The sequence below is a fragment of the Hemicordylus capensis genome, chromosome 4 (genome assembly GCF_027244095.1).
Source record: "Hemicordylus capensis ecotype Gifberg chromosome 4, rHemCap1.1.pri, whole genome shotgun sequence".
Taxonomy (NCBI): Eukaryota; Metazoa; Chordata; class Lepidosauria; order Squamata; family Cordylidae; genus Hemicordylus; species Hemicordylus capensis.
Window position 1 is genome coordinate 69,814,277 of NC_069660.1, and position 13,091 is coordinate 69,827,367.

The 13,091-nt window shown below is 45.7% G+C and overlaps 1 protein-coding gene across 7 annotated transcripts in view; it reads right to left on the reverse strand.

Moving 5' to 3' along the window:
* SOX13 (SRY-box transcription factor 13) overlaps window positions 1–13,091 on the reverse strand; it is a 149,441-nt gene continuing 136,350 nt past the window's right edge. For 6 of the 7 annotated variants that reach the window (XM_053245367.1, XM_053245365.1, XM_053245366.1 and 3 more), the window contains 2 exons: window positions 5,697–5,913; window positions 1–4,580 (listed from right to left, as the gene is read on the reverse strand). In XM_053245367.1, the coding sequence (XP_053101342.1) occupies window positions 4,301–4,580; window positions 5,697–5,913 (497 nt within the window). In that variant the 3' untranslated portion in view covers window positions 1–4,300. Of the gene's footprint in view, window positions 4,581–5,653; window positions 5,914–13,091 lie in introns of all 7 variants that reach the window. The other variant, XM_053245368.1, reaches the window with a different exon arrangement.

Genomic DNA, 13,091 nt, shown 5'->3' on the forward strand with positions numbered 1-13,091 from the left:
TCTGATCCAAAACATCCTCTTTATTGTACCAAGAAAAAGAAAACCCATTATAGACAAGTATGTTGAAATATACAGGTTAAGTTACTAGTCTTGTTAACAAAATAAAGCTCTATCTATATGTACAGACATTTGTTTTTTAAACACACACACACACACACACACACACACACACACAGAGCAGCCAGTTGCCAAAGCACACTAGGGGTGGGGGAATGAACGAGTCTGTAAAAACTGGAAGGGTCAAAAGCCTAATCCATTCCCAAGATGCTTCTGTCCAAGCAATCCAATAACTCACTTCCCCTCCATGAGCCTGCCACAACCTCCTTGATGCTATCTGCCCCACTTTCTGCTTGTGGGGCTACTGTAGCATTAAACAGAGTTGGGGAGTAATAAATAATTGGAGGGGTGCAGGGGACTGTAGCTTATCTAAGGCAATTATGGGAACTGAAGCAGCCAGCTCAGGTCACATGGATGACAAGACAGTCACCCTCTTCAGACGTTAGGCTGCATGCGTGTACAGGTATCTGTACACTTGTACATGTTTTTGTGTAACTCACTGTACCTGCATTCATTTTAAGAGTGAACCTGGGTACAGGCCCTCAAATGCATGGCACAGACAGGAAATGTAGCTGTGTCCAACATCGTGTGTGTGTAACTGTACTTGTGTACATTTGCCCTACAAGTGTTGGAACGTAATTTGTGAATTGGTCTAATAGGATAGTCAAATCCGAGAAGGGTAGTCTGTTGTGGTAAACACAGTAAAGAGTCCAACGTGGTATCTTAGACCAACATCGATCGTGGAATAAGCTGTTGAGACATCAGCCCCTTTTGTCAGACACAAAGGGAGATGTTTTGCCTTCCTTATACATTTTTCCAAAAAAAGGAGAGGAGCACATCACCACACTTTTCTTCTTGCAAATAGCATTTCGCCCTTAAACAGGAAAAACTACAAATTCTTGGTCCCCTGGATTCAATCATTAGAAAATAAATAAAATGTTCAGAAAGGTGCTAGGGGAGAGTACCAATTTAGCCTTTTTGGTGCCATTCCAACTTCTGCCAGCAGAGTGCAACCTTTCCACACTGAGATTTCTAGTTTGCTATTATATACTGCATTGGTATTTAGGACATTGTCAAAGACCAACTGAAATGCAGGAGACGTTTAAGAGGGTCACAAAGTGTAATGAATTGTACTGTTGGAGTCAAAATATGGGGAAAGGGTTGTATACAAGCCCACTCACACCGCTGTGGTATAGTGGTTAGAGTATTGGCCTTGAATTGAGAAGACCTGGGTTCAAATCTCTAATGAACCATGAAGTTCACTGGCAGACCTTGGGCCAATCACGCTCTCTCACCCTAACCTAACTTGCAAGGTTGCTGCAAGGATAAAGAGAGGGTAATCCCATCTATGTGCACCACCCTGACTGACTTGCAGGAAAGGTAAGATATAGATGTGAGGAAGGAAGGAATTGTTACACATGGGCTGTTACGGAGGCTCATCAGGAGAGCGCTGAACTGACTCGAGCGCCCACACTTGAACCAGTTTGGTGGGGCGTGGATCGGTTCCTTTAAAAACCAGGCACACCAGGGAAGTAACCTGCCTAGGGAGCAAGAGGTTGTCAGTTTGAATCCCCACTGGTATGTTTCCCAGACTATGGGAAACACCTATATCAGGCAGCAGCGATATAGGAAGATGCTGAAATGCACAATCTCATCTTGTGCAGGAGGAGGCAATGGTAAACCCCTCCTGTATTCTACCAAAGACAACCACATGGCAATGTGGTCGCCAGGAATCGACACCAACTTGACAGCACAACTTTACCTTTACACAGGTTCTTACCTGATGCTCCACCACCCCACCACTTTTCCGGGCGTGGCACTCGCTATCCAAAAGGCCACCCGTGATGGCCATGTGCGTGCCGACACCACACGCAGGCTGCTCGGAGCAGCACTGCAGTCACGCGTGGCCCTTTGGAAAGTGAGTGCCATGCTCGGAAAAAGGTGGGAGGAGGAGCAGGAAAGGACCTGCTTACCTGGTTTTTAAAGGAACCGATCCCTGCCCTGCCTGCGGCTGCCTGCGCCAGTTGGGGCATATCCCTAGCTCAATGCTGCATCATGGGGCTCCTTTGAACTCAGAAGGCAGTCTTGACGCTGTTAAGAAGGGGTGGTTGCACAAGCAGCGCCTACTGCAGTTTTCTCCATGACGGTGAGTGGGCGAAACTGCGGTGCCGCTGGTTGCACAATCACTGCTCCTGAACAGCGTTGGGGGGCTGCCTTATGACCCTGCAGCAGCCCCACGACACAATGTTACATCTCCATAGCTCTGTGCATCATGCCAGCCACTGATCTTAAGCATTCTCCACTCACCCATCAAGGGCAGTTCAGCTGATTTGAATCAGCTGGTACTTTAGCCCTCTTCAGACGTTATGACAGCCCCAGACACTCACAGTTGCAGTGGTCAAAGCAGTACAAAAGTCCCGCCACCCCCACCGGGACAATCACCCCTCATGCAGACGATCACAGTTACAGTACCATTCATCATCACAATAAGCTGGTTGGATCCAGGTTGCAGCTCACAGAATCGTCGCGATCACACTGATGGCACTGCCCCTTCAGACCAATGGCCCCGTAACCATGATCATCAGCGTGAGCGGGTGACTGACAGCAGGGCAGAGGGACTTCCTCCCCATTGTAACCATGAACACTTATAAGGTGCTCATAACATGTGAAGAGGGCTTTTGACAAATGCCAAACAGGGCGAATGGGGAGTGAAGGCAGCGGCAGAAACGGGTGAGATAGCAGAGTGGCACAGCAGAAGCCGTCCCAGTTCATTGCTCACATAGCTCGTGCAGCGTAATTAGAAGAACACAGCAAGCGTCTCCATCCGAGGGAATCCTCATCTTCTCATACTGCTGCCTCAGGAGTGGCATTTCCCACCCCACAAGAATTCAGTCAGCTTTCTTGCTGCTGCTGCTGCTGCTGCTGCTGCAGGGCGTCCCCTCCTGTGCTGTCTACTGAGAACTGGCAAGTGAACAAGAGCAGGAGGGAAACGGGCAGCGTCCTGATTTACAAACTGGGCCAGGGCTGCCAAGGGTACAGAGAGGGCCCCCGAGAGACCTCCGTTGTTATTCATTCAAGTCCAGAGCTAAAAATGGCTCCATGGGAATTTACTGGCAGGGCCAGTGGGAGTAGAAAGAAACAAACACAGGACAAAGTGAAGCAGAGGGCGGGGGGGGGGGGGGCGCGGGAGAAGGCAGAACTGCCTGACATCCGGAACGAATAGGGAACAAGTGTTCCACCCAGACGTTTGGTGTTCGCAAACTGAAAAGGCCCCAGAGAGGTCAGCTGAATGGTGGCAACTGTGTGGCTACTATAGAAGGGGGCAGCTGGCCAGGCCACAAACAGGTGAGGCCTCTGTTCAGCTGGCTGCACATCAGTTTTCAGGAAAGAGAGAGAGAGAGAGCGAGCAATGGGCACAACGTTTGCCCAGCCGTGGAACACTAGCTGCTTCATTCCAGCACAACAGACTGCTGCATGGAAGACAAATGCAGTTGGGGTGGGAAGTGGTGAACTTTTTCCCAGTCACACTTCCGCTCCTGAAAGCACCAAGGCCAGCATTAAACTGCACAGAAGACAGGAAGGTAGATTCCGAGACGGTTATTTCTGCGTCTACTGCTCTACACTCCCGTTCATACACTTTTGTAAGCCCCCAGATCGGCTCCTTCTTTTTTAACTTCCAGGCTTTTGGGGGACTACTCTGCACTTTCATCTTGAAGGCAGAACCCCTGCCCTTTAGTGGGAGGACGGACCCCAAAACTGTTCCAACAACAACTGCATAACAAGACTCTCATTCAGTTGTGTGCCTCTTCTAGCCAGACCCTGATGAATGTTCAGAAGGGGCAAAGCCAAAATCTCTTCCTTTCAAGCAAGCATACAAATGAGCATGAAGCTCTAGCAACACTCTAGGTATTCACACACATGCTAGTTCCTCTCTCCCTCTGTTCCATGCCCATTTCTAAATAAGCTTGGTAGAGCCCCCCAGGCCTGGTGGCTGCCCTTCCCAATAACCTGCATCCACCTTGCAAATGACCCTAGAGTGCCCCTCACCTCCCCCCCCACCCTCATTAGACAGCTTGAATGATACCTTCCCCTTACCACCTTCCATTCCAACCAATTATTTGATGTTGGAAAGAAGGCAAAGGCTGATGGAGCTTTGATGATGTCGGAAAGATGGAGGCTGATGGAGCCACCTCTCCACACATGCTCCCCTCTCCCTTAATCTGTCTTAATCTTGCGGGGGTGATTAATCTGTCAGAACCACCAGCTCTCCATCACTCTTATCCTCGCCCTCCGAATCCTCATCTTCACTGTAGTGGTACATCTCCCCATCAGGTACTGAGTGACTGTCCTCAGCCCCGTCCCCTTCTTCCGGCTTCAGGCTACGTGTGTTGACTATGACCGGCATGTTTGATTCCATGCTGCGGGGCAAGTAGTGATCCATCAGGGGTGGAGGCAGTTGCATCCCGACCGATCGCTGATACACGAGATCCGTAGAGGAAGGTGGCATCTGGCTGCCCTGAGGCCTAGAAAAACCACATTAATTAATTAATTAATTAATTAATTAATTAATTAATACATTTATTAACTGCCCCATCCAGAGGCTCTGGGTGGTGTACAACAAGCTTCTTATTCCATCAGAAGCACTGCCTCTTCCCTTCTGCTCTTTCAAGACCGTTCACAAAGTTGCCCCCTGGCCCCACCAAAACATACACTACATCACCACATGGAAAGAGATACACCATCGCACTGGCCAGAGAGTTTGTGCAATGCTGTCCTCTAGTGGAGGACAATCTGACACAACTTGACAGCCAGACATTACTGGAAACCCACTTCCAGCTTCAGAAAGGCTTTCAAGGCTCCACGTTCCCTGAGAAGTGCCAACTATACTGATACGATCCAGCAAAGCATTTAATCCCATGTGTGATCCCTTCAAAATTCATGAGACTATAGCCTGATTCAGAAGTTATAAAATCACCCTGCTATAATCGCCGTGTGCAGCAGGGTGAAGGGGGAGGAAGTTCTGCCCCCGCCATGTCAATCACCCTTGCGCTCCACCACTCATGCTCACAACAGGGCTTGTTTAAGGAGGGCAGAGCCCTAGTCATAATGGTAGGTGCTCCTGTGCTTGTGAGACTGGAATGAGCTAGTCTCGTAATCATGGGAGCACTCACCATTACGAGTAGGACTCTGCCCTCCTTAGACAAGCCCTGTTGTAAGCATGAGTGGAGGAATGTAAGGTGATTGACACAGCGGGGGCGGAACTCCCTCTCCCTTCACCCTGCTGAACACAGTTACAGCAGGGCAGTTTTATAATGTCTGAATGAGGCTTATGGCTAGGCTCAAAGTAAAGACCCTGATTTAGTTATTTGTCTAGGTGCGCAAAAGCCAGTTGTGGCCTTGCCACCAGGATGAATTCTTTGTCAGAATTCTGGTGTGCTATGCATGCCTCAGTGATGACTACTGGGCTACTTTTGCAGATCACACTTATGGCTATGATTCACTAGATGAATAAGGCACCCACATCTGACTAAGCTAAAGAAGCCCTTCCAAAGCGGTTCCATACAATGTATTCTGATCCCCAAATGAGCTGCATTACCGCAACTTGGGAGCTAATGGGGGAAAGGGACAGGGAGCCTCACGCAATCAGGTAGCCCTGCCTGGCGTCCTGGCGCCGGTTCCTCATCAATGCCTTGTATTCGCCTACACGGAGCCGCTTCCCTTCCACGATGCAGGTGCGCTTGGGGCGGGGCTTGTACTTGTAATTGGGATACTTCTCCAGGTGCTGCCGGCTGAGTCGCGCCTGCTCCTCATAGTAGGGCTGCTTCTCCTGGTTCGACATGGACTTCCACCGGGAGCCTGTCAAGAGGACACAAGAGGTGAGGGAGATGCTTAACCGTGGCTTCCTTTGCTCTTGCCAAGGCCAGCCAAAGGGTGAAAAGGACCATTTCAGGTGGCAGATTGTGGGTTAGTTCTCAGGGGCATCACAGAAGCCCAGCTCTTTCCACCCCATGCATCGCCTGCCCAGGAGGGAAGGCAAAATAGCACCACGTGGCATTTCCGCTTCACCTCCCAGCCAAAAAAGAAGACAGATAGAGCTGAAGGGAAGGAACTGGAGGCACGATTTTAACAGAAGCAAAGAGAAAGGGGAAGGGGGGGGGAATCACTTGGTGCTCCCATTTCAGGCAGTAAAATATAGCCGGCCTGCATTGGCTCTTGCAAAAGCCTATAAGCAGCCTCCAGCCACATAGGACTCCTCTACCCTATGCCAGCTGAAAATGTTGGTCCTTATTTTGGAAGTGAGAGGACTAACCTACGAAGGAAGGGGAACATGATTTTTTTAAAGGAAGACAAAAAATCAAATCAATCATGAGCTGACCATTAATATAACAAACTGCAGGTGACAAATTGGGTATAGGTTTATAAACTGAGCTGGAGAGAAGGCCAAAAGTCAGGCAGGATCTCTCTTCCACAGCATTCATACTACAGGGTAAACAGCACACTGGGGTCAGTTTTGCTTCCTGGATGGAAAACCTGAAATCCCAACATTTCAGGTCTCCCCATTGCTGCCAACGAGTGCTAAACTTCCAAGAATTCAATGTCCATTTTAAATGACAATGCACTAGATTCTCAGTCATGAGGTGTATAAAACACAAAGCAAAGACATGAGAAAATGAGAGGTCAGAGGAATATAGAACTTTTCCTTGGCTCCTCTTTCCATGTAAAGGGGAGGATCCTTCACTGCGGTTCACTGGCAGCCCCACCTATTGCTAATTAGAACCTCTCCCTCCTGCTGACCTTCTCCGTCACCTTCCTATGCTACTCTTTGAATTCTTCCAAGCACAAGGTATCGTGAGCAGGTGCAACAGCTAAAATAGGCTGCCCTGCTGTGTGACTTGAATTCTCTGGGCCGTGTGACCTTTACCGTCATTCCCACCAGAGAGAGTGCAAGGAATGCAGGCTGAAGAGATGTGGAAGGTTTCACCCAGGCAGTGGATCAGAGAAAGCAGCAGTGAAGTTCATGGGGAGAGAAGCAGTCTAAGATTATGTTGGCTGATTGAGCTCAAAAACATAGCAAGAATCAAGGAAAAACAAAACCAGGACAGTAAACAAGAGCTCCCAGAAAAAGCAACTGTGGCAGAGCACATATACCACTCCAACCATTAAACCCTACACTCAAAAGCAAAACAATCCCGGGTTCTCGGTTTCCCCCCTCATACAGGCTGTATCTGCTGTGCAGCACATAAGTTGACATGAATTCTGAGGTGGTAGAATGGACAGTACCACTGCCAAGGGGTGACAGAATGCCAGTTTTGAAAGCTCTTCCACATAAAAAGGTCCCTGCAGATAGAAAACCATCATGTCAGGGAGAAAGGCTTTAGCTTAGTCTGCTCCCTGCTATGCTACATTTCTATTTGCGGAGAGTTGCTTGTTTGTTTTAACTTAAAGGAGCAGTAAAAAATGGCAATCCTCATCTGCAGTCAGAAGTGGTACAGTCTACTGTGCCACTTTACGCCTCCGCCACCTCATTCTGCTGCATATTTCTGTTTTAATTAATTAATTTCTGTTTTAATTAATTGATTTTAATGGTGTTTTAATGTAAACCGCCTTGAGCCTTTTGGAAGGGTGGTATAAAAATATTATTATTATATTAATTTAATATTATAATATTAAATAATATTATAATATTATAATAATATTATTATAAATATTAAATATTATTATTAATATTATTATTAAATATTATTATAATAAAGTCCAGACTCAATGGCGGGAACACCATACACACCATAAACACCTGGGCTATACCTGTTATCAGATACACTGCAGGAATAATAGACTGGACTCAGGCAGAGCTAGAGACGCTGGATCGTAAGACCAGGAAAATAATGACCATCAATCATGCTCTGCACCCCCGCAGTGATGTCGATAGGCTATACCTCCCTCGCAGCTCAGGTGGAAGAGGAATGCTGCAAGTCCATCAAACAGTAGAGGAGGAGAAAAGAGGCCTTGAAGAATATATCAAGGACAGTGAAGAAGATGCACTTCAAATGGTCAATAATGAGAAACTATTCAACACCAATGAAACAAAGCAGGCCTACAAGAAAGTACAAGTCAAGAACTGAGCAGAAAAATGGAAAAATAAGCCACTGCATGGTCAATATTTGCACAATATAAATGGAAAATCAGACATCAGCAAGACCTGGCAGTGGCTTAAGAATGGCAATTTGAAGAAAGAAACAGAAGGTTTAATACTGGCTGTACAAGAACAAGCACTAAGAAAAATGCAACAAGAGCAAAAGTAGACAAATCAACAACAAACAGCAAGTGCCGCCTTTGTAAAGAAGCAGATGAAACTGTGGGCCACCTCATCAGCTGTTGTAAAAAGATCGCACAGACTGACTACAAACAAAGGCATCACAAGATAGCAGGGATGATACACAGGAACATCTGCAAAAAAAATACAAACTACCTGTAGCCAAAAATTGGTGGGACCATAAAGTTGAAATTTTTTTAGAAAATGAAGATGCAAAAATATTATGGGACTTCCGACTACAAACAGACATCTGCCACACAATACACCAGATATAACTGTAGTCGAGAAGAAAGAAAAACAAGTGAAAATAATTGACACAGCGATACCAGGGGATAGCAGAATAGAAGAAAAAGAAATAGAAAAAAAATACAAAGATCTACAAATTGAAATTGAAAGGCTGTGGCAGAAAAAGACCAAAATAATCCCAGTGGTAATTGGCGCCCTGGGTGCAGTTCCAAAAGACCTTGAAGAGCACCTCAACACCATGGGGGCCACAGAAATCACCATCAGCCAATTACAAAAAGCAGCTTTACTGGGAACAGCCTATATTTTGTGACGATATCTATAATAACAGCAACAACATTGACAATAAAATTCAGCCATCCCAGGTCCTTGGGAAGGACTCGCTGTCTGGATAAAACAAACCAGTCAATAACACCTGTCTGACTGTGTGTGTGTGTGTGTGTGTGTGTGCGTGTGTGTATGTATGTATGTATGTATGTATGTATGTATAAATAAATAAATAAATAAATAAATAAAATTTTGATCAAGCTAGTTACTTGCATCAGTGTGTCTCTGAGGTATTTGGCTACTGTAGGTCAGGCAAGTATAACACAAATCCATGCACCTTCTGATTCCACTGGAAAAATCACACGGGACAAAGCTATCTGCTATGTTCCGCAATACTTTTAGATCCAGTCTCATGAAAGAACAAAATTATGAGCCCCAAAATACAAATAAATCTGTCCTGTTTGTTGGTTATAGAAACGAGCAGCGAGAAATAGGTACCAAATGGCCTCCCAATGCTCTTGGTCAATGTGGGCTACAGTGAGCAGAAGATCAGATACAAAGGCTGCAGTCCCTGAAAGAGGGAGCCCTGAGCTATTTTAGCAACAATGCATGAGCCCAAATTAAATATGCTGAGAGTATAACCCACAAACGCCTGATGTTGAAGCATTGCATGTTTGTTTGCAGCAGAATGGATGAGATCTTCAGAAAACCACACCAGTCTCTTTAAATAACCAGCCAGGCTGTAATGAGACAAAAAGCACTGGAGATCACATAAAATATGGGTTTTTTAAAGAGCAAAATACATTTTTGAAAGCACATATTGTGCTTTCCTCCTCACAGCTCTGAGTTGAGAGAAGGTGCATCCTTTTCCCAGAAGTCACAACCTTCTACTTAATTTAGGGCTATGTTTCAGGTGATGGAAGAACATTTGACCTCTCAAAATACACTTACTGGAACAGTCTTCAAAGTATACCTGACACAGGGGGCTTGTGATTCTAGATTGCTCTCAAAATCTGGGCTTGCAGGCCAGTGTTTGTTACAACTGGCTTCTTTGTTTGCTGTATCTCTGATCAAGGACAGTGTACAAACTACTACTACTGCGTCTGATTTAGCTACAGGACATTTGCCAAATATTACTCCATGTTCAGACTTGTGAAAGTCCCTCTGATGGGAAGATTATTTAGCAAAGCTCCCTTCATGAAATTAAGGAGGGCATTCCTCTCTCCAACTCTCAGCCTCTCTCAGTTTTCCCACTGCCAACATTTACACAGTAAGCTTCTCAGGCAGGAATCTGACTTGTTTGCTTAAATACTCTGTAAAGCACCATGCACATTGATGTAGTAGCAGCAGCAGTGCTACAATAACAACTATGATTAATATACTGTTTTTCAACAAGAAAAAGTTCTCAAAGCAGTTTACATAAAGAAAGAATAATAAGGAGAAGATGGTTCCCTGTCCCCAAAGGGCAGTCTACAAAGAAAACAAGATAGACACTAGCAACCGACACTGGAGGGATGCTGTGCCGGGACTGATCAGGGACTTTCTGCCACCGCTTAATAGAAAGAAAATCAACAGTATGAAAGGTGCTTCTTTGCTCAGTTAGCAGGGGTAGTTCGCAATAGCAGTAGCAGAATGATTATACTGCCTTCTGCTTTCAGACCATGTAAACAATGGTTACTCGAGAATGGTATATCTGAATTGCTTGCAAAAATGATTTAATAATCGTGGAACAAACATGGTGGAATTCTTATTTTATTTTATATGGTTCTTTATAGGCAAGCCCCAGAAAGGGCTTTCTAGCCCCTGTGATTGAGAAGCTTGCTAACAGAGATAATTGTCCTAAACTAAATTTTCTGTTGAACGCTAAGTACAAAGCAATAACTCATAAAGTGGCGCAGCTTGCTATGACCACTGCAAAAATCCAATGCTATTTTGTCAATCCAAATGTTGTGTGTTGTCATGGTGATGCTTTGCAAGAACATTGGACATTGCCTTTTCTTTTGGAAGATCATTTTTAGGCTGGATAATCCATTTTATTGTATATAGGCATGTCATGTGTCTCAGCGCTGGACACACTTTGTGGATTATTGCATTTGCTTTTCACACAAAGATGGTTGTTATGGCCTTTGGCTGAAACAATAAAATGGATGGACTGATTGACTGGTTGTTATTGCCTTTAAACTGTTTATCATTATCTACCTATGGGGTATATAGAGATAAGACAAAAGCATAGAAGTAAAATCAGGAAAAATAAGACCACAGCACTTTCAGCTATGCAGCAGGGGGAAGCAATTTGTCCTGTATCTGAAATGCAGGACTATCTAATTTGCTTGTCTTGTAAAATTGGTGAAACTAAGAGGTATCAAGGCATAGCTGAAGGGCCTGATTAAACCCTTCCAAACTGACATTAGTACAGGATGCTCCAGAGATTATAATCCATTAATGCAAGTGTTCTCAAACTTGGGTCCCCAGCTGTTGTTGGACTACTACTCCCATCATCCCCAGTCAGAATGACTTTATGGCTGGGGATGATGGGAATTATAGTTCCATCATCCCTGGCTGGGGACTCAAGTTTGAGAACCCCTGCATTGATTCATGCTTCAACCCTCAATACACATACTTGGAAACAACTGCTAAGTTCACTGGACTTAGTCCCAAGTGAACCCGGCTTCAAATTTTAGAACTCACCCTGTCCCATCAAGGTGACAGCTCCCCTGCTGTTCTCCCAACAAACCTTTGCGCTGTTTTCATCTGACACCCAAGTTGTTTTAAGTTAGTTTTTAAAGCAAGCTTAGTTTTAAGCAAGCTTTTCACGTGTGTTGCTGAGGTTAGAGTTTATGCAGGAGTAGGAGTAGAGTGGAGCCCTAGTTCCATGATAGAGCATCTGCTTTACAGGCAGAAGACCGCAGGTTCCATTCCTGGTATCTCCAGGTAGGGCTGGGAATGACTCCTGCCTAAAACTTAGGAGAAGCTACTGCTTGGGTAGTAGCCAGTGGAAGCTGCCTCATACTGAGTCAGACCATTGGTCCATCTCGCTCAGTATTGTCTACTCCAGTGGTCCCCAACCTAGAGGCCTCCCGATGTTGCTGAACTACAACTCCCATCAGCCCCAACTACAATATATTGTGGCTGGGGATGAGAGGAGTTGTAGTTCAGCAACATCAGGAGGTCCCCAGGTTGGGGACCACTGGAGCAGACAATACTGAGCAAGATGGACCAATGGTCCGACTCAGTATGAGGCAGCTTCCTATGTCCCTGTGTTCCTTGGAATGAGTTTTATACAGCACAGCTGGTAAGTGAGATATCGCCTGCCAGGGATGGGGTTGAAGGGAGACACATTTAGATACTCAAATGCCTACCACTCCGATTCCAACACAAACTCTAGAGAATGCAAAGTAGTTTGCCTACCATCATTTCTACAAGCTGCATCTCTCCAACGAGACAATTCTCTCTACTTCAAAAGCTCCTACACTGGTTCATTAAAACCCCCATCGCTTCCATCTGCTCATGGCCCTAAATGTCTTTGCTATCTTATCCAATTGGTTGGTTTGATAATCAGCAATCCCTTTTGCCAAGTCACTGTAGGTTCCACAGATAATTCTGAAGTTTGATAAGCCTTCTGCAGAGCACCACCTATTAGCACTTTATGAATGAGATCTCTTCTTGATTCCTAGGAACAGCCATTATGACCAAATTGTGAATTTCAGAGCTCACATACTAGGCATGTTTAGACCTGCATAGTCATTAGCAGGGAGAGCTCCCCCTATGAGAGGACGCTCTTCCAGGTTCAAGATTTTCAAGCACTGGTTCCTTGGACTGATCCCAGTCCACAGACTGCTTCCTACCAGCTCACAAGAAGGATCTAAGCTCAACAGCCTGCAGCATCTAGGCAGGATGTCTTATTCTGATCTCGGAACGGGATGATCCTGTTCTGAGTTGGAATGTTTTGAGTGTTCCGAGCACCATTTTAGAATGCACTGTGCGCGCACGGCCTCTGCGCATGCACGGCACCTATTTGTGGGATCAGCACCACCATGCAAATGGCTGCTGAGCATGTGCAGAGGCCAGAAAAGTGCCATTTTGGAGTTTTAAATGGCGCTTGGAATGTTGCGAGTATTCCAAACTCGTTCTGTCGGAACACTGTTCTGACGGAAAGTTCCGGGGTTCCAAGCTCAGAACGGAACACAAATATCATTCTGTGCACATCCCT